Source organism: Macrobrachium nipponense, chromosome 11, assembly GCF_015104395.2.
Source record: "Macrobrachium nipponense isolate FS-2020 chromosome 11, ASM1510439v2, whole genome shotgun sequence".
Taxonomy (NCBI): Eukaryota; Metazoa; Arthropoda; class Malacostraca; order Decapoda; family Palaemonidae; genus Macrobrachium; species Macrobrachium nipponense.
This window is the reverse complement of record NC_061087.1, coordinates 30,641,339-30,661,455: the sequence shown is the minus strand read 5'-3', so window position 1 is coordinate 30,661,455 and position 20,117 is coordinate 30,641,339. Positions and strand designations below refer to the sequence as shown.

At 40.8% G+C, this 20,117-nt stretch overlaps 1 protein-coding gene across 6 annotated transcripts in view; it reads right to left on the bottom strand.

Moving 5' to 3' along the window:
• Positions 1 to 20,117, bottom strand: part of LOC135203388 (solute carrier family 53 member 1-like) — a 95,892-nt gene that overhangs the window by 27,215 nt on the left and 48,560 nt on the right. For all 6 annotated transcript variants that reach the window (XM_064233359.1, XM_064233449.1, XM_064233533.1 and 3 more), the window contains exons 8-12: positions 14,867 to 15,030; positions 13,946 to 14,096; positions 2,808 to 3,002; positions 2,451 to 2,620; positions 480 to 622 (exon numbers count right to left, since the gene is read on the bottom strand). In XM_064233359.1, coding sequence (XP_064089429.1) covers positions 480 to 622; positions 2,451 to 2,620; positions 2,808 to 3,002; positions 13,946 to 14,096; positions 14,867 to 15,030 — 823 coding nt within the window. The remainder of the gene's footprint in view (positions 1 to 479; positions 623 to 2,450; positions 2,621 to 2,807; positions 3,003 to 13,945; positions 14,097 to 14,866; positions 15,031 to 20,117) is intronic.

Below are 20,117 nucleotides of genomic sequence, written 5' to 3'. Positions count from 1 at the left end.
GGTCTGAAACTGCTGATGTTCTACAAAATTTAGGTTTGTATAACTTTCAGTGATTTTCTTTCCATTTGTTCTTCATGGAATGTTAGTTCTTTAAGAGTACATTAGTCATATTTTCTGTATACTACTTCAAATTAAGTCATCATATAGTTTATGTTTACTCAGTTACACCCTCTTTGGCCCCTGTAGGTTTTCAATACCTAAAGGATGTATATTCTCTAGGACCTAGCTTTTGCTGGTTCCCAGATCTATTTATTGCCATCACAAATGATTTTTGTTCTATTCAGCTTATTGAAGAGAACCTTTAATTTTAGCAATTACCAGATCAAAGACAGCATTGTGAATACATAATGAAGATCTAGACTAAAGGTAATATGTAACATGAAATCCTTTTAATAACAAACATTTGAAGACATACTACAGAGTCATAGACTATAATCTTGTATTAAGTAGAATTAATTTTATGGTTCTGCAACACCAACCTGAAAACTTCCAATGGAGTAAGAACAGAGATGACAATCTCACTGTTGCTGGCATTGACGATATGAAGTTCCGTGAGGACCAGGGAAAATGTCCAACTGAACCTCAGTATAAAATCCTCAATTATACCAAAGTAATAGTAGTACTGAAATAAAACAAATTAGTACATGATGAATTACTACACTGTATGGTAAAATTTTGAATACTTTGACAAGGAAATATAATACTGGATTTGTTTCACCACAAATCCATTATTTTAACATAGCCTATTTGTGCAGAATGTGCAAACCCCAATCATATTACACTAAAAGGAAAAAGCTCAATTCCCTTAGAGAGGTTGGAAAATACTCTTATGTTCGTATTGGTATGTTTGTCAAGTCAACAGCTCCCACCACAGATTCCAGACTTTTGGAACTAATCAGAATTACCTTGCATTATTTCTGATTTTCATATGCCCTTTTCATTTCTTCCTTATCATATCTGCTTCCACTCATTTGCTGATAATTTACTTTGCTCCAAGATGCTGTGTTATTGCTCCTTTGATTCAAGCCTGCTTTCATCCTCTTCTAGGACTGTTTTTTCTCACCATGATGAGTTGCATTCTCCATATCCAACTATGACGAGAAAAGCCTCTAGGACTGAGATCCCAGAGGACTTATTTTTTTTATTTTTTATTTACTTATTTTTTTTCCACAATTCTAAAGGGTTTCTCACACTTCAAGCAACCAGGACATGCCTACGCCTTGTCCTTGCTTCCTTCATAGCAAATAGAGTAAGATTTTTATTCCAGATTCTGAGATACTTATTACATTTCTCTGATAGCCAATCCTCAGGAAGACACTCCCCCTTAGTTCCTCTTCTCAAATCACCAAGAAATTTCAAAACATCTCTCCTTTTGGCAATGCCAGATCATCACCGTTTCATATCATCTCGGATGATTAGCTTACGAATAAGGATTACTGCCCTGCAACTACTTTTACCTCACTCTCTGTGCCATTTTTTTTAGTCTCCAGATTGGCATGACTAGGCTAGTACCTCTAGGGCAACAAAACTTTATTTATTGCACAGGAGGTTGCAAAAGTTGTTTTACAGTCATTTTTGGCCCAAAGGTTTCAGCAAGACAAGCTCCTGCTTCAAAGAAGAGGGCAATGATTCTCATCCTCTTTTCTGTAGCTGTTAAAACTTGGCTTTTTGCTATGAGTGCAAATTCAGACCTCTTCCTCCACTGTACCTTTTCCAGAAGTCCTGCAAATATTGTTTAGTCTCACATCCATTACCACATTCTCTAATTTTCAAAGTGGTTCCAATGGTTCCAGTCCAGCTTGTGACACGGTTTCCTTTGAAACAGAATAGAGAATAGAATTTAGGCCAAGAGCCAAGCACTAGGACCTATGAATATGGTTTAATGAACCTCCTTGTTCATTACAGGTTTGTAATGATTCATATGTATTTTTATCCTTTTTTTTTAATACCTATTACTCCTCTAAAATTCACATTTGAAAAATCACTAAATTAACTAATCCAAACCAAAGGGAATGTATGTGCATGGACCAACTTACTTGGGTCACCAAATGGCCTTTTCAATTCTCGGATTTGAGCATGATGCACAAATAAGCTATTATTAAAGGATTTGTAATCCAAATTTACATTTTGCACTACAATCAGTTTCAATACAAACACAGCCTAACAGGATCAAGGACTAGCTATAATTAAATTTATATACACAAAACTATAGTTTGGTCATTTCAAATCCTTAGAGATGATTCTTACATTAAAAAAATATCAATAGTTGTTGGGTAAAAATACTGTCTCAGGTTTTAGTTTGTTACAAGTTGTTTAAAAACCAAAAATGTATAGTAATGTAATTCACTGTTACCATAGCACAACTATATCATTATTTTCAGGCAGAAACTAAAATATACATAAATTTTTCTATAGTACTGAATTCATAAAACAGAAAAAATAATACTTACAGGGGAAGAATAAACTAACTCTTCCCTTAAGAATTTAAATTCTCCGGCATTCTTGTCGAAAACACCAAAATCCATAACCGTGTCCCACCAGTAGACAAAACATGAGCTGAACAACATTGAAAAGACCAGCATATAGAAGAACGGATTATTGATGCTGTCCTCGTACTGGTCTGCAAAGGATGTTACTGGGCTTTATAATAGATTCTGATTATGCAAATGATGACAATGTAATTATATTTTGCTTACAATATTGCATTGTCTTCTTGAAATAAATCTTGCTTCTAGTATATAAACATTTCATTGAAAATGGTGAATTACTAAGGCAAAAACACATTCATCATCAAACTTTTAACTTACCTTTGTATAATTGAGTTAAGGAGGAAAATGTTACCACGAAAAATGTGGTCGAATACTTAAACGCATTGACAAGATGGGGAAACATTTCCTTTGTATCTCTGTAACGTCTCAGGCACTGCGCAAAACGCCACCAAGCAGGCAAGCATGCCACGATATTCCTGACAACTGCCGTCTTGTTGATGCACATATGGTCAACTGTGGAGAAATAAAAAGTGAATTTACATTTGGTAATGGAGTACAATACTCAAATAACTTTCACTGTGTCAGTTTCAGAGGTCCTTTATTCCTTACACCATTTAACTCTGGAACAGTCTCCCTAAGGATGTTGTGCAATTGGAACTTCTAAAGTTCAAGTGAAGATGCATTTTAATACATTTTTATTTATTTATTAAATTATACTTTTCAATAAGTGAGATCTCTTTTTCATGTATTCCCCTTTACCTTCTCTTACTTCCTAATGAGCACCATATTCCTTGGAAGCTTGAATTTCAAGTCAATGGCCTCTGTAGTAGGCTTGTTCCATATGAATATATTGGGTTTATCTTCTGAATAATAATACAGGCAGTCCCCGGTTATCGGTGGGAGTTACATTCTGGGTAGGGTGCTGGTAAGCGAAAACCACCATTAACCGAAACTCTGCGATTTATGGAGCTTATGGTGCCGATAAATGGTTAATGGTGCCTCTGTTAGGTATGTTATGGTGCTATAACTCTATTATTGGCCCCTTATGACATCATAACTCTATTATCAGCCGCTTATGGTGCAGATAACCAGAACTTGGCGCGTTATGGCGGCATAAATTGCCAATTTTATGGCGTTAGAGAAGCGCCATAAAACCAGATCGCCATTAACCCCTTCAGCACTGGGATGTACACATACATCTTTTACGGTCCAGTAATAAAAGATCGCGACGTACGCTTATACATCTTTCATCTCTCCTCGAAAATCAAAGCTGTTTTCTTCAGCTTGGACGGGTTCCAGACACAGTATTGTGTGCGAGAGAGGTGCTGAAGCTCCACTCATTATTCATTCTAGCCAATGAGTGTCCAATGGTCATCATGACATCATTTTCATATGGGATATTAGAAGGGGGTACTGGCCAACACATGCCAGTGCGCCTTGGGCTATTATCTGAGAAGGATGATCACGATTTTGTCCGTAAACCATGTAGATTTGAATTCTAAACCTTTTTCCCTTTTGATTGCAGTTATTTTATATGTTATTTTTCAGTATCATGTCAGATGATAGTGTTTCAGAATCAGGGTCTGAGTACCAGCCAAATCTATCAGATGATGATTATAGTGATAGTTTCTTAGGGGATGACAGTGACAACGAGTGTTTGGAAGACATTGAACCTATTGTCGATGAAGGTTGGCGGTTCATAACTGATCCATCTTGTGACGTGCGCCAGATTTCACCTGCTTACGAGATGCATTTTGTAATTTTTTTCCTTTTTTTTGGTGATGTAAATGACAAACTGCGTGAATGGATGAATGCTTGGGCAGAGGAGCACTTTCATTCCACAGGAAAGCGTAAGGTGAATGGACTTCTATGAGGCCTGTTACTCATGATGAGATGTATGTTTTTTATAGCTTGCCGATGATAATGGGGGTGAATAAAATGCCCCGTATGTATATGTATTGGTCACGAGATGCTGTTGCTTTCATTATTATTATTATTGTTACTTTTTTTTCTCTCTCTATCACAGTCCTCTAATTCGACTGGGTGGTATTTATAGTGTGGGGTTCCGGGTTGCATCCTGCCTCCTTAGGAGTCCATCACTTTTCTTACTATGTGCGCCGTTTCTAGGATCACACTCTTCTGCATGAGTCCTGGAGCTACTTCAGCCTCTAGTTTTTCTAGATTCCTTTTCAGGGATCTTGGGATCGTGCCTAGTGCTCCTATGATTATGGGTACGATTTCCACTGGCATATCCCATATCCTTCTTATTTCTATTTTTGGATCTTGATACTTATCCATTTTTTCCCTCTCTTCCTCTTCAACTCTGGTGTCCCACGGTATTGCGGTATCAATGAGTGATACTTTCTTCTTGACTTTGTCAATGAACGTCATGTCTGGTCTATTTGCTCGGATCACCCTATCTGTTCTGATACCATAGTCCCAGAGGATCTTTGCCTGATCGTTTTCTATCACGCCTTCAGGTTGGTGCTCGTACCACTTATTACTGCAAGGTAGCTGATGTTTCTTGCACAGGCTCCAGTGGAGGGCTTTTGCCACTGAATCATGCCTCATTTTGTACTGGTTCTGTGCAAGTGTCGGGCATTCGCTTGCTATGTGGTTTATGGTTTCATTTTTCGTATTGCACTTCCTACATATGGGAGAGCGTCTATCGTTCTTTGTACATATCTGGTTCTTAGGGCCTGATCTTGTGCCGTTGTAATCATTCCTTCAGTTTCCTTCTTTAGCTCTCCCCTCTATAGCCATTGCCAGGTGTCATCGCTGGCTAGTTCTTTAGTCTGTCTCATGTATTGTCCGTGCATTGGTTTGTTGTGCCAGTCCTCTGTTCTGTCTGTCATTCTCCTGTCCCTGTATATTTCTGGGTCTTTGTCTACTTTTATTAGTCCTTCTTCCCATGCACTCTTTAGCCACTCATCTTCACTGGTTTTCAGATATTGCCCCAGTGCTCTGTTCTCGATGTTGACGCGGTCCTCTATACTTAGTAGTCCTCTCCCTCCTTCCTTTCGTGTTATGTATAGTCTGTCCGTATTTGCTCTTGGGTGTAGTGCTTTGTGTATTGTCATATGTTTCCTGGTTTTCTGATCTATGCTGCGGAGTTCTGCCTTCGTCCATTCCACTATTCCTGCGCTGTATCTGATTACTGGCACTGCCCATGTGTTTATGGCTTTTTTCCTATTTCCGGCGTTTAGTTTTGACTTGAGTATCGCCTTAAGTCTCTGCATATATTATTTCCTGATCATGTCCTTCATTTCCTGGTGTTTTATATCCCCTCCTTCCATTATTCCCAGGTATTTGTATCCAGTCTCATCCATGTGTTTGATGTTGCTCCCATCTGGTAGCTTTATCCCTTCAGTTCTCGTCACTTTGCCATTTTGTATGTTGACAAAGGCGCATTTTTCTATTCCAAACTCCATCCCGATGTCCTCAGATACAATCCTTACAGTCTGGATTAGGATATCTATTTCCTTGATGCTCTTACCATACAGCTTGATGTCGTCCATGAACATCAGATGGTTGGTTCTGTTGCCTCTTTTCTTGAGTTGGTACCCGGCATCCATCTTCTGTAGTACTTTTGTCATGGGAATCATGGCTACTGCGAAGAGTAGTGGGGACAGTGAGTCGCCCTGGAAGATCCCTCTCCTGATATTAACCTCTGCTAGTATTATTCCAGAGCTTGTAAGTATTGTATTCCAGTTGCGCATTGTATTTTGGAGGAAGCTGATGGTGTTTTCCTCTGCCCCATATATTTTCAGGCATTCTATTAGCCATGTGTGTGGTATCATGTCGAAGGCTTTCTTATAGTCTATCCATGCCATGCTTAGGTTGGTTTTCCTTCTCCTACTGTTCTTCATTACCATTTTGTCTATCAGGAGCTGGTCTTTTGTGCCCCTACACTTCCTTCTGCAGCCTTTCTGTTGGTGGGGGATGGTGTTTGTCTCCTATAGGTAGTTGTATAGCCTTTCACTGATGATACCTGTTAGTTACTTTTTATTATTATTATTATTATTATTATTTTGGTAGAAGACCCTCTTTTAGGCAAATGCTGTTAAAAAGGATGGCAGAATTAAGCGAGTTGATTTTATATATTGTTTTTTCAGGCTCAGCGATGTTTCTGGGTAACTGGCCAATATTCATATTGGGAATTTTCAAAAATTATAAATGCTGAAGGAATCTTTTATTAGAACAGGATATCAGGTCCAGGTCAAGCAGGGGTCGTCGTCAGTGCTGGTATTATTCCGTAGGCGTAGTCCAGTTCGGGCCGGGGTCGTCTTAGGTTTAAGGGCTGGTATTGGTGCTGGTATAGCTGGTATCACGTGACGTTTCGACCTTCTCGTAGGTCATCTTCTGACGAGTCGGTTGAAGTGACTGTAGCAAGAAAGTTTGCGGAACGGTATTTATAGCGGCTCGGACCTAGAGCTGTATGGTAAGAGCATCATGGAAATAGATATCCTAATCCAGACTGTAAGGATTGTATCTGAGGACATCGGGATGGAGTTTGGAATAGAAAAATGCGCCTTTGTCAACATACAAAATGGCAAAGTGACGAGAACTGAAGGGATAAAGCTACCAGATGGGAGCAACATCAAACACATGGATGAGACTGGATACAAATACCTGGGAATAATGGAAGGAGGGGATATAAAACACCAAGAGATGAAGGACACGATCAGGAAATAATATATGCAGAGACTCAAGGCGATACTCAAGTCAAAACTCAACGCCGGAAATATGATAAAAGCCATAAACACATGGGCAGTGCCAGTAATCAGATACAGCGCAGGAATAGTGGAATGGACGAAGGCAGAACTCCGCAGCATAGATCAGAAAACCAGGAAACATATGACAATACAAAAAGCACCACACCCAAGAGCAAATACGGACAGACTATACATAACACGAAAGGAAGGAGGGAGAGGACTACTAAGTATAGAGGACTGCGTCAACATCGAGAACAGAGCACTGCGGCAATATCTGAAAACCAGTGAAGATGAGTGGCTAAAGAGTGCATGGGAAGAAGGACTAATAAAAGTAGACAAAGACCCAGAAATATACAGGGACAGGAGAATGACAGACAGAACAGAGGACTGGCACAACAAACCAATGCACGGACAATACATGAGACAGACTAAAGAACTAGCCAGCGATGACACATGGCAATGGCTACAGAGGGGAGAGCTAAAGAAGGAAACTGAAGGAATGATAACAGCAGCACAAGATCAGGCCCTAAGAACCAGATATGTTCAAAGAACGATAGACGGAAATAACATCTCTCCCATATGTAGGAAGTGCAATATGAAAAATGAAACCATAAACACATAGCAAGCGAATGCCCGGCACTTGCACAGAACCAATACAAAAAGAGGCATGATTCAGTAGCAAAAGCCCTCCACTGCAGCCTGTGCAAGAAACATCAGCTACCTCGCAGTAAAAAGTGGTACGAGCACCAACCTGAGGGAGTGATAGAAAACGATCAGGCAAAGATCCTCTGGGACTATGGTATCAGAACGGATAGGGTGATACGTGCAAACAGACCAGACGTGACATTGATTGACAAAGTCAAGAAGAAAGTATCACTCTTTGATGTCGCAATACCGTGGGACACCAGAGTTGAAGAGAAAGAGAGGGAAAAAATGGATAAGTATCAAGATCTGAAAATAGAAATAAGAAGGATATGGGATATGCCAGTGGAAATCGTACCCATAATCATAGGAGCACTAGGCACGATCCCAAGATCCCTGAAAAGGAATCTAGAAAAACTAGAGGCTGAAGTAGCTCCGGGCCTCATGCAGAAGAGTGTGATCCTAGAAACGGCACACATAGTAAGAAAAGTGATGGACTCCTAAGGAGGCAGGATGCAACCCGGAACCCCATACTATAAATACCTATCACCCAGTCGAATTGGAGGACTGTGATAGAGCAAAAAAAAAATAAATAAATAAAAATAAAAATAATAATAATACATAATAATAATAATAATAATAATACCTGAAGCCGAACCAAGTAAGAGACTCTGGGAAAACATATGGAGCAATCCAGTATAAATATGCAACATGGCTCCAGGAAGTCAAAGAAGAAAAAACACAGAGAATAAAACAAAGATTCACAGAGATCACGACAGACACAGTCAGACACCAACTAAAAAAATACCCAACTGGAAAGCCCAAGGTCCCGATGAAGTCCATGGATACGGGCTCAAAAACTTCAAGGTTCTACACCCTCGAATAGCACCTGCCTACCAATAATCTGGAAGTTACTAACAGGTATCATCAGTGAAAGGCTATACAACTACCTAGAGGATACAAACACCATCCCCCACCAACAGAAAGGCTGCAGAAGGAAGTGTAGAGGCACAAAAGACCAGCTCCTGATAGACAAAATGGTAATGAAGAACAGTAGGAGAAGGAAAACCAACCTAAGCATGGCATGGATTGACTATAAGAAAGCCTTCGACATGATACCACACACATGGCTAATAGAATCCCTGAAAATATTTGGGGCAGAGGAAAACACCATCAGCTTCCTCCAAAATACAATGCGCAACTGGAATACAATCCTTACAAGCTCTGGAATAAGACTAGCAGAGGTTAATATCAGGAGAGAGATCTTCCAGGGCGACTCATTGTCCCCACTAGTAGCCATGATTCCCATGACAAAAGTACTGCAGAAGTTGGATCCAGGGTACCAACTCAAGAAAAGAGGCAACAGAATTAACCATCTGATGTTCATGGACGACATCAAGCTGTATGGTAAGAGCATCAAGGAAATAGATACCCTAATCAAGACTGTACGGATTGTATCTGGGGACATCAGGATGGAGTTTGGAACAGAAAAATGTGCCTTAGTCAACATACAAAAGGGCAAAATAACAAGGACTGAAGGGATAAAGCTACCAGATGGGACCAACATCAAACACATAGATGAGACGGGATACAAATACCTGAGAATAATGGAAGGAGGGGATATAAAACACCAAGAAATGAAGGACACGATCAGGAAAGAATATATGCAGAGACTCAAGGCGATACTGAAGTCAAAACTCAATGCTGGAAATATGATAAAAGCCATAAACATGTGGGCAGTGCCAGTAATCAGATACAGCGCAGGAATACTAGTGGAATGGACGAAGGCAGAGCTGCACAGCATAGACCAGAAAACTAGGAAACATATGACAATACACAAAGCACTACACCCAAGAGCAAATACGGACAGACTATACATAACACGAAAGGAAGGAGGGAGAGGACTACTAAGTATACAGGACTGCGTCAACATCGAGAACAGAGCACTGGGGCAATATCTGAAAGCCAGTGAAGACGAGTGGCTCAAGAGTGCATGGGAAGAAGGAATGATAAAAGTCGACGAAGACCCAGAAATATACTGAGACAAGAGAATGACAAACAGAACAGAGGACTGGCACAACAAACCAATGCATGGACAATACATGAGACAGACTAAAGAACTAGTCAGCGATGACACATGGCAATGGCTACAGAGGGGAGAGCTCAAGAAGGAAACTGAAGGAATGATAACAGCAGCACAAGATCAGGCCCTAAGAACCAGATATGTTCAAAGAACGATAGATGGAAATAACATCTCTCCCATATGTAGAAAGTGCAATACGAAAAATGAAACCATAAACCACATAGCAAGCGAATGCCTGGCACTTGCACAGAACCAGTACAAAAAGAGGCATGATTCAGTGGCAAAAGCCCTCCACTGGAGCCTGTGCAAGAAACATCAGCTACCTTGCAGTAATAAGTGGTACGAGCACCAACCTGAAGGCGTGATAGAAAACGATCAGGCAAAGATCCTCTGGGACTATGGTATCAGAACAGATAGGGTGATACGTGCAAATAGACCAGACGTGACGTTGATTGACAAAATCAAGAAGAAAGTATCACTCATTGATGTCGCAGTACCATGGAACACCAGAGTTGAAGAGAAAGAGAGGGAAAAAATGGATAAGTATCAAGATCTGAAAATAGAAATAAGAAGGATATGGGATATGCCAGTGGAAATTGTACCCATAATCATAGGAACACTAGCCACGATCCCAAGATCCCTGAAAAGGAATCTAGAAAAACTAGAGGCTGAAGTAGCTCCAGGACTCATGCAGAAGAGTGTGATCCTAGAAACGGCGCACATAGTAAGAAAAGTGATGGACTCCTAAAGAGGCAGGATGCAACACAGAACCCCACACTATAAATACCACCCAGTCAAATTGGAGGACTGTGATAGAGCAAAAAAAATAAAATAAAATAAAAAATAAATAATAATATAATAATAAACAATAATAATAATAATAATAATCAATAATAATAATAAATAATAATAATAATAATAATAATAATAATAATTCACTTCTAAATTTTGAACTAAAGCATCCCTGATAATGCCAAATGTCCAAAAAATAACTAAAAGATAAGTTCATTTTGGGTATACAGTACAACATTATCATTATCATTGAAGACTACAAAGAACAGTCACTTTCTTTAAAGATGAGGATAGACACAACCCTTTTTTTAGTGTAAATGTTGATGGTTTGCTTAAAATACACAAAAAATTCTTGAGGACAGTAGTCTATGTAAAGGTTAAGTTTTTCAGTGCAAAAATGTGTAAAAATATATTGGTGCTCTTATGCTTTTGAAATATGTTTATTGTAGAGAGAATGGAATAAAAGGAAATGTTTCAAATACTATTAATAAGGTGGGCAGACCATCTGCTGAGAAGTGCCTCTTAATTTGTTTCAATTTTGATGAACTGACATATCCCATACAGTGGTACCTCGAGATACGAAAGGCTCAACTTATGAAAAACTCGAGATACAAAAGCCAATGCGAAAAATTTAATGGCTCTACATACGAAAAGTTTTCAAGATACGAAAGGTTTCTGAAAGTCTGAGATTTGCTCGGATAACAATTTTGAAACTCGCGCCGCCATCTTAGTACTAGTAGACTCACCACCATCCTCCTGCTCTCCCATTGGTTCCTGATGCTAGTCACCGCCATGAGATCCTTCTCTCCTATTGGACAGCATCCCTCCCATCATGCATCTTATACGTACGTGGTGGCGTACCTATCTCGGCCTCTTCGTACCAACATCTTTATCATACGCACGCGGCATTCGTTCGGTCCAACGATTTCATTTAGTAACGTAAATTCGTTAGTGATTTCATTGTGCTACTTTATTGTGTTGTGTGAGAACCTAATTAGTATACGTACTACATAACTTAATTACGTACAGTATAGTCATGGGTCCCAAGAAAGTTGCTGAAGTTCACAGAAAGAAGAGAATGCTTTCTATGGAGACAAAAATGGAGATAATAAAAAAGTATGAAGCTGGCTTGCGGTTGAGTGTGATCGCTAAGGAATACGGCCGGAATCCGTCGACGATAGGCACCATCCTTAAGCAGAAGGAAGCCATCAAAGCAGCTACACCTTCCAAGGGTGTGACTATTTTGTCCAACAAGAGGAGCCATGTGCATAATGAAATGGAAAGGCTGCTTCTTGTATGGATTGAGGACAAAGAAATCGATGGCGATACGATAACCGAGACGGCAATCTGCCAGAAGGCCAGCGCTATTTTCGGCGATTTGATTGCCCAAGCCAAAGACGACGGTGGAGAGGGGACATCAACGGCAACCCCAGAGTTCAAGGCTTCTCATGGGTGGTTCGAAAAATTCCGTAAACGGACTGATATTGAAATTACGTAAAGTATAAAAAAGTAAAAAGAAATGTAAAAATAAAAAAAAAAGACAAAATAAATTTTATTTTAAGTTTTTTGTAAAGTTAAGTGTTACAGTTTTGTTAATGTGTTTTGTAAAGTTTAGTTTGTTTTTCTGACATTTTTTTATGTGTTTCGTAAAGTTAAGTGTACGTATCTGCCGTTTGTCCTCCTCCTCTGTCGCCACTTTCGGAGATAGCCTCACTCGAAAGGTAAGCTTCCACATTTTACGTACAGTATTTCTTGTATACCATGTACACTAATACACTTTATTTACAGGTTATTTTGCATTTTGTTATTAATTTAGGTATTGAATGGTCCAAATTGTTGTAGTATTTCATTGTTTATAGGTCAATTTAGCTTTATTATGAAATTTACTGGGGTGTTTTTAGAGGGCTTGGAACGGATTAGCCATTTTACATGTAAAATGTGGTCCAAGATACGAAAAACTCATGATACGAAGGGCGCCTCGGAACGGATTAATTTCGTATCTCGAGGTACTACTGTATTTTCAAGTTTTTCAGTTTTCCAAAATGTCAGTTTTTAACACTATAACATATCAAAATTTCACCTTCTGTTTTGTTAAATTTTTCAACGAAATGTCCTCAAAAGATGAGCTAAATAGAAGCTCTGAATAATATTACAATCTTTGAATATCATTTTCTCAGATCAAAAATGGTTTACACCAGTTTGCTAGCCTAGGAATGAATCATGTTACCTGGTAAGCCAAGACACCTTCAACACAGCATCATAAGCTAAGGTGAAAGTACACAAAATATCTTGTGAAGATTCCTGCTCGCATAGGGAAAAATGTACTACGTGAGGCAATTCACCACTGCTTGCTCCATTTTTATTAATTTCCTTTATCATTCGAGTTATAACTCCATCTCAGTTAGAATCTCTACCGGTCTATTAAGAGTATCTGGAATCCTCATCAACTAGCAATCTGGCATTTCAATTTTAGCTTTGTAAGCGCAGCTAGCTTTGGTTCTTCAATCCTTCTTCTATTAAAAGCCTGAAACCTCATCTCCTTGGAGACTATGTCGCATGGGCTACCCAGCCCAAAACTCTTCAGTAGAATCTTAATGAATGTAGTGTGAGTTGAAGGATTCCTAGCAATTTTCTCAGGTGTACTATTTGTGTTAACCAATATCTTTAGTCCCCCTAATCGTCTAAACCACAATATCTGCATATAGGATTTTCTAAAGGTGCCCCCTGTTCCCCCTACTTGAATATAGTGAAACCACAGCACTGGCAATGGTGCAATGGTGTTACGATCAACCATACCTCCTAGTAACTACATGGGGCCCACTAGGTAGCTACTATCTGTGTATTGCCAACCCTCAGCTAACAAACCCATGAAGAAGGGTTGCAACAATTCATTTACTACAGTTTTGTTGAAATGAATAGCAATCCTACAATGCAATGATTCAAAAAGGCACCTCTGCCGCTTGACCAAGTACCCACATTCTTTATTGTGCTACCTGATGCATAGGGAGTGATTAAAGAAAAAGTAAATTTAATGCTCCATTTCTATCTAATGGATACGTTACTGATTGCCTTTACCTGAGTGTGGCTGTTTCTTCTCTGACAAGCGGATAGCCAAGTTTGCCCTAGATTTGTCAGCCCAACTGATAATCCAAGCTTAAAAAATAACAGGTTTTATTATTTGTCTCAAACACATCATCAAAACTAATGCTAAATGTGGGACCTACCTGAACTTGTTTCATACCAGTTGATGTTTTGCATGTAGAAACATAAGGAGTACTCAAAATCCTTTAAAACTTGAACGAGAGTATTCAACTGATCGGCCAGCCAGAAATCAGCAAACTGCACAAACACAAATGGTGCACATACAACTCGCCCCTGCAAGATTAATAAAAGCATTAGACTATACAAGCTTTTCAAACGTTGACGTAAAAATGAACATACATAATACATTTATAGCATGTACAAAATCCAAACATTCAGAATAAATATCAACCTCTGATTATTAGCTAATACTACGCTACTTCTGACATCTGAGCAAAGTTCTATTTGATTATTTCAACAAACTTTCAAAGAGCAAGAACAGTTCTAAACAGCCCAGGGTCACCTTAGGAACCCTTAAGCCAGGAACATCATGTCAAATATTTCATTACCTTTCATTATCTGGATTCACTTAATTAATTTTTGTCATCTCAACCATTGTACTATGAGCAAAATATGAACTTTATCCACTGTGTGAGCACATTAAGTCTATCCTTTTGATTTCATATTATAATAACCTTTATATGGACTGTAACAACACAACTCTTGACATTTCAAAATAGCTTGCTATTAGGACAAAATTTAATCCCTCAATACAGATTATCATTTTTCAACTCTTCACTTGATGATGAGAGACACAGTAGCTAGTGTTGACAATGGAAATACCAAATTCTAAAGTAATTTGTATTTTTCCTAACATATGAACCTACACTTTCATAGGTGTGAGTTTTACCTCCTAATACCACACCAGTAGTCCCGATCTCTCTCCCTCTATGGAGCAGCAGATGGGCTGGTGTCCACAATGGAAGATTATTATTTTACCCTTACTTAGATTTTTATAATACCCTAAACTGTCCCAAAATGATAATTATTAACCTCATACTTACCAGCTTTTTAAGTAACCAGAACCTCGCTTCGTGGTGAAAAGTACGTGTTGGATTAAATAAGAACAATACCATAAAGCACAAAAGTGCTAAAGGTACAGAATAAGGTGGTATAGAAAGGGCATTTGCATACAGGAAACCAAGGACACTCAAAGCCCATATTACACCTAGTGGAAGAGAAAAATGAAAAATTTTAATATCTCAAACTCTGCTAAAGTGCATGTTATCAACAAATCACAACACTTAGAAGATTTTGTTGCCAATGCAAATGTGTCAATCATAAAGGAAGGAGACTGGAATTCATGTAAATCTATGCTTTGTAAACTATGAAGTAATAAAATAGTTGGGACATTTGCATTTACATAGTATAAACAATTTTTTCATAAGTAAAACACCACACTAGGAGATAGGAGTTTCATCACCTTGGTTGTTGTAAGAAATACTTCATTAGTTGAAAAATGATATTGTCATGTTACAATAAAGTTTTATACATACTTACCTGACAGATATATACTTAGCTATAGACTCCGTCGTCTCCGACAGAATTTCAAATTTCGCGGCACACGCTACCGGTAGGTCAGGTGATCTACCGCCCTGCCCTGGGTGGCAGGACTAGGAACCATTCCCGTTTTCTAATCAGAATTCTTCTCTTCCACCTGTCTCCTGCGGGGAGGCTGGGTGGGCCATTAATCGTATATATCTGTCAGGTAAGTATGTATAAAACTTTATTGTAACATGACAATATCATTTTTATACATTCAACTTCCCTGCCAGATATATACTTAGCTGATTAGCACCCATTGGTGGTGGGTAAGAGACAGCTAACTACTGAAATAGACAGGTAAACAACATATGTTGTAGGTATTAATAAACCTTGGTTCCTACCTTATTAGGCTGAAGACTTCGCGGCTACTGCCTTGGAGTCTGCTTAGCCTCAAGAGCCTCAGCGAGATATTGATCTATGGCTAAGAGTTCTTGTGGGTCTGCCAATGGGGTCTTATCCACTTACTCGGCAGAGCCTAAAGGCCTTTGTCATTGGGTGCTATTCCACTAACATGACAATACACCTTGTTCAAGGAGCACAACACCGATCCCGATCACCTGATCCTAACATCCATGTTAGTTCTAAGATTGCAAGGAGTTATCCCCGAACTCCTTACAAACAACCAAAAACTCGAAACATAATTACACTTTCATTACAAAATATACAAAAAAAATTTTGTACTCCCCTACTAGCCATACATACCCTTGATCCCCTACTAGCAATGACACTATGCTCCCGTGCGACATCAGTGAGCTTGCTAATAGAAAACCAAGCACATATCTGACAAGAGGGTTTATGTACGATAAAACACAATATTTAAGGATCAGTCTTTGCTCCAAGACCCAGCACTGTATCTGCTGATACAAATGGACCTAACGAGAAGCACTTCTCATAGGTCACTCTCACATCCTTCAGATAATGAGATGCAAACACTGAATTGCACCTCCAATATGTAGTCTCAATTATATTTTTTAGAGACATATTCTTTTGGAACGCCAAGGACGTTGCTACTGCTCTCACCTCATGGGTCTTGACCTTTAGAAGACCGAAGGATTCCTCCGAGCAGTTCTTGTGAGCGTCCGTAATTACGCTCCTCACAAAGAAAGCCAAGGCGTTCTTGACATGAGTCTTTTGGGGGGGGTTCTTCACCGCACACCAAAGACCTTGTTGACAAGCTCCCATCTGTCTCTTCCTCTCTAAATAATATTTAAGAGCTCTCACTGGACAGAGAGACCTCTCTATCTCTCTGCCTATGAGGTTAGATAGGCCTTTTACCTCAAAACTTCTGGGCAACGGGTTTTGACGGGTTTTCGTTCTTTGCCAGAAACATTGTCTGGAAAGAACAGATGGCAGCATCTCCTTTGAACCCCACTGTGGAATCTAGAGCGTGCAATTCGCTCGTCCTCTTGGCTGTAGCGAGAGACACCAGGAATAAGCATTTCCTAGTGACGTCGCGGAAGGAAGCCAGATGTAAAGGCTCGAATTTATCCGATGAAAGGAATTTCAGTACCACGTCTAGATTCCAACTAGGTGTTCTAGGAGTAGCTGCCTTTGAAGTTTCAAAGGATCTAATTAGATCGTGTAGATCTTTGTTGCTTGCAATATCTAACCCTCGATTCCTAAATACTGAAGACAGCATGCTTCTGTATCCTTTTATTGTTGAGACAGAAAGGTGTGATTCCTCTCTCAGAAAGAGGAGGAAATCGGCAATATTCACTATAGAGGTACTGGAGGAGGACAGCTTCTGACTCTTACACCACCTCCTAAAGACTTCCCACTTTGATTGGTATACTCTTCTCGTCGAAGCTCTGCGGGCTCTAGCGATAGAGCCCGCAGCCTTGCGAGAAAAGAAAACCCCTCGCTCTGACAAGTCTTTCGATAGTCGAAAGGCAGTCAGAGCGAGACCTGGGAGGTTGTGATGAAACCTCTCGAAGTGGGGTTGTCTGAGTAGATCTGGTCTGTTTGGAAGAGATCTGGGGAAGTCCACTATCCACTCCAGTACCTCTGTGAACCATTCCTGGGCTGGCCAAAATGGGGCTATTAGCGTCAACTTCGTGTTCTTCGAAGCTACGAACTTCCTGAGCACTTCCCCAGGATCTTGAACGGGGGAAAGGCATATGCGTCCACACCCGACCAATCCAGGAGAAACGCGTCTATTGCGAAGGCTCTCGGATCTTCCACTAGAGAGCAAAAGATCTCTATTCTTTTGGAGAGGAACGTCGCAAACAGGTCTATGTGAGGTCTCCCCCACAGGGACCAAAGACTTCGACACACTTCTTCGTGTAGAGTCCATTCTGTGGGAAGGACCTGATTCCTCCTGCTCAGTCTGTCCGCTCTCACATTCTTGATGCCTTGAACAAATCTTGTGAGGAGAGTTATGCCTCTTTCTTCTGTCCAGGTTAACAGGTGTCTTGTTAACTGAAAGAGGAGAAAGAGTGCGTGCCTCCTTGCTTGCGTATGTAAGCCAGAGCCGTGGTGTTGTCCGAGTTTATCTGTATCACCTCGCCTCTGACTATCTCTTCGAAGAACTTTAAGGCTAGGTGTATGGCCACTAGTTCCTTGCAATTGATGTGCCAGGACACCTGTTCCTTTGTCCAGGTGCCTGACACCTCCCTTGCTCCTAACGTCGCTCCCCATCCCGACTCCGAAGCGTCGGCATATAACACTTGGTCTGGGTTCTGCAGGGCAAGCGATACGCCTTCGTTCTTTTGAAGAGGAAGGATCCACCACTTTCAAATGATACCGGTTTACCTCTTGTGTAAGCGGGAAGATGTCCGAGAGTTGTCCCGTCTTCCAACTCCACACCCCTTTCAGGAAAAACTGAAGAGGGCGAAGGTGAAGCCTCCCCAGAGAGAAGAACTTTTCTAGTGATGACAGGGTCCCTAAGAGGCTCAGATAATCCCTCGCTGAACTGTTCTTTTTCTCTAGAAGCTCGAGATTTTCGACAAACCTCGAGTGATTCTTTCTCGCGAAGGAAATACTCGAAAACCCCGAGAATCCATCTGAATCCCCAGATAGACCAAGCTCTGGCTGGGGATCAGCTGCGACTTCTCGAGGTTCACGAGTAATCCCAGCGATTCTATCATGTTCCTTGTTACTGATAAGTCCTCCAAGCACTGAATCTCCGACTTGGCCCTGATCAGCCAGTCGTCTAAGTAGAGGGAGATGTTTATTCCCTCTAGGTGAAGCCATCTTGCCACATTCGCCATCAGGTTGGTGAATACTTGCGGAGCTGTAGACAGACCGAAGCACAGAGCCCTGAATTGAAAGATCTTGTCTCCTATTACAAAACGAAGATATTTCTTTGACAAATGGTGAATGGGAACGTGGAAATATGCGTATTGCAAGTCCAGAGAGACCATCCAATCTCCTGGACGAAGAGCCGACATTACTGAGGCGGACGTTTCCATGCGAAACTTCTTTTTCTGAACAAAGCGATTCAGCGCGCTTACGTCCAGAACTGGTCTCCACCCCCCCGATGCCTTTGGTACTAGAAAAAGGCGATTGTAAAATCCCGGGGAGTGTGGATCCTGCACAAGTCCTCCCCCCCCCCCCCCCCGTATGGCCTCTTTTTCCCACATTTGTTCCACCATTTGAAGGAGAGTCTTTCTCATTTCCGGGTCTCTGTACCTCGCTGACAGTTCCCGAGGCGTAGATGTTAGGGGAGGCCTGTTCTCGAAGGGGATTACATATCCCTTCTTTAGGACCGACACTGACCAAGGGTCGGCTCCCCTTTTGCCCATACTCCTGCAAAGTTCAGGAGTCTGGCGCCCACTGGTGCTTGAAGGAGCAACAAGTCATTTGGATTTCTTGAAGGGCCTAAAGGAAGACCTCCCTCTCTTATCAGAGCTCTTCTTTCTGGCAGGGGGACGAGCCGCTGTACCTCCACGAAAGGGCTGCTGAGGAGGACGAGAGTCCTTCTTAATCGCCGACACTACAGGGCGTCCTTTCTTGGACGTTTGTGTTAGTAGGTCTTGTGTCGCCTTCTCAGTTAGCGAGCGAGATATATCCTTCACTAACTGAGAAGGAAACAGATGATCCGATAGAGGGGCGAACAATAAAGCAGTCCTCTGGCTCGGAGAAACCCCTTTCGATAATAGGGATCCATATACTGATCTCTTTTTCAGGAGACCAGCACCACAAAAAGGGAAGCCACTTCACCCGAACCGTCTTGTACTGCCTTGTCCATGCAAGACAGGACGCTATGGAGAATCTCTGGGTTTTTAAGAAACTCCGGATCTTTAGATTTGTTGGCCAGAACTCCGAGTGACCAATCCAGAAAGTTGAACACCTCTAAAGTGACAAAAAGTCCCTTCAGAAAGTGGTTCAACTCTGAAGTGCTCCACGTCGCTCTGACCGATCCTAAGGAGTGACGTCTAGAGGCCTCCACTAAATTGGAAAAGTCCGCATCTGCAGAGGCAGGTAGAGAAAGACCCATAGTCTCTCCTGTCCCATACCAAATACCTCTCTTTCCATGTAGTTTGGAAGGAGGCATGCAGAATACCGTCTTTCCTAACTCCTTCTTCTTGTCCATCCAAGAATCTAAAGAATGGAGTGCCTTCTTCATCGATATAGCAGGCTTCATTTTCAAAAAAGGCCGAAGATTTTGCCGTAGCCGAGCTCGAAAAGAGAGAACGAGGAGAAGGAGGAGCCGCCGGACTAAGAGAATCTCCAAATTCTTGAAGCAATAATGAGGCTAAGACTTTATAA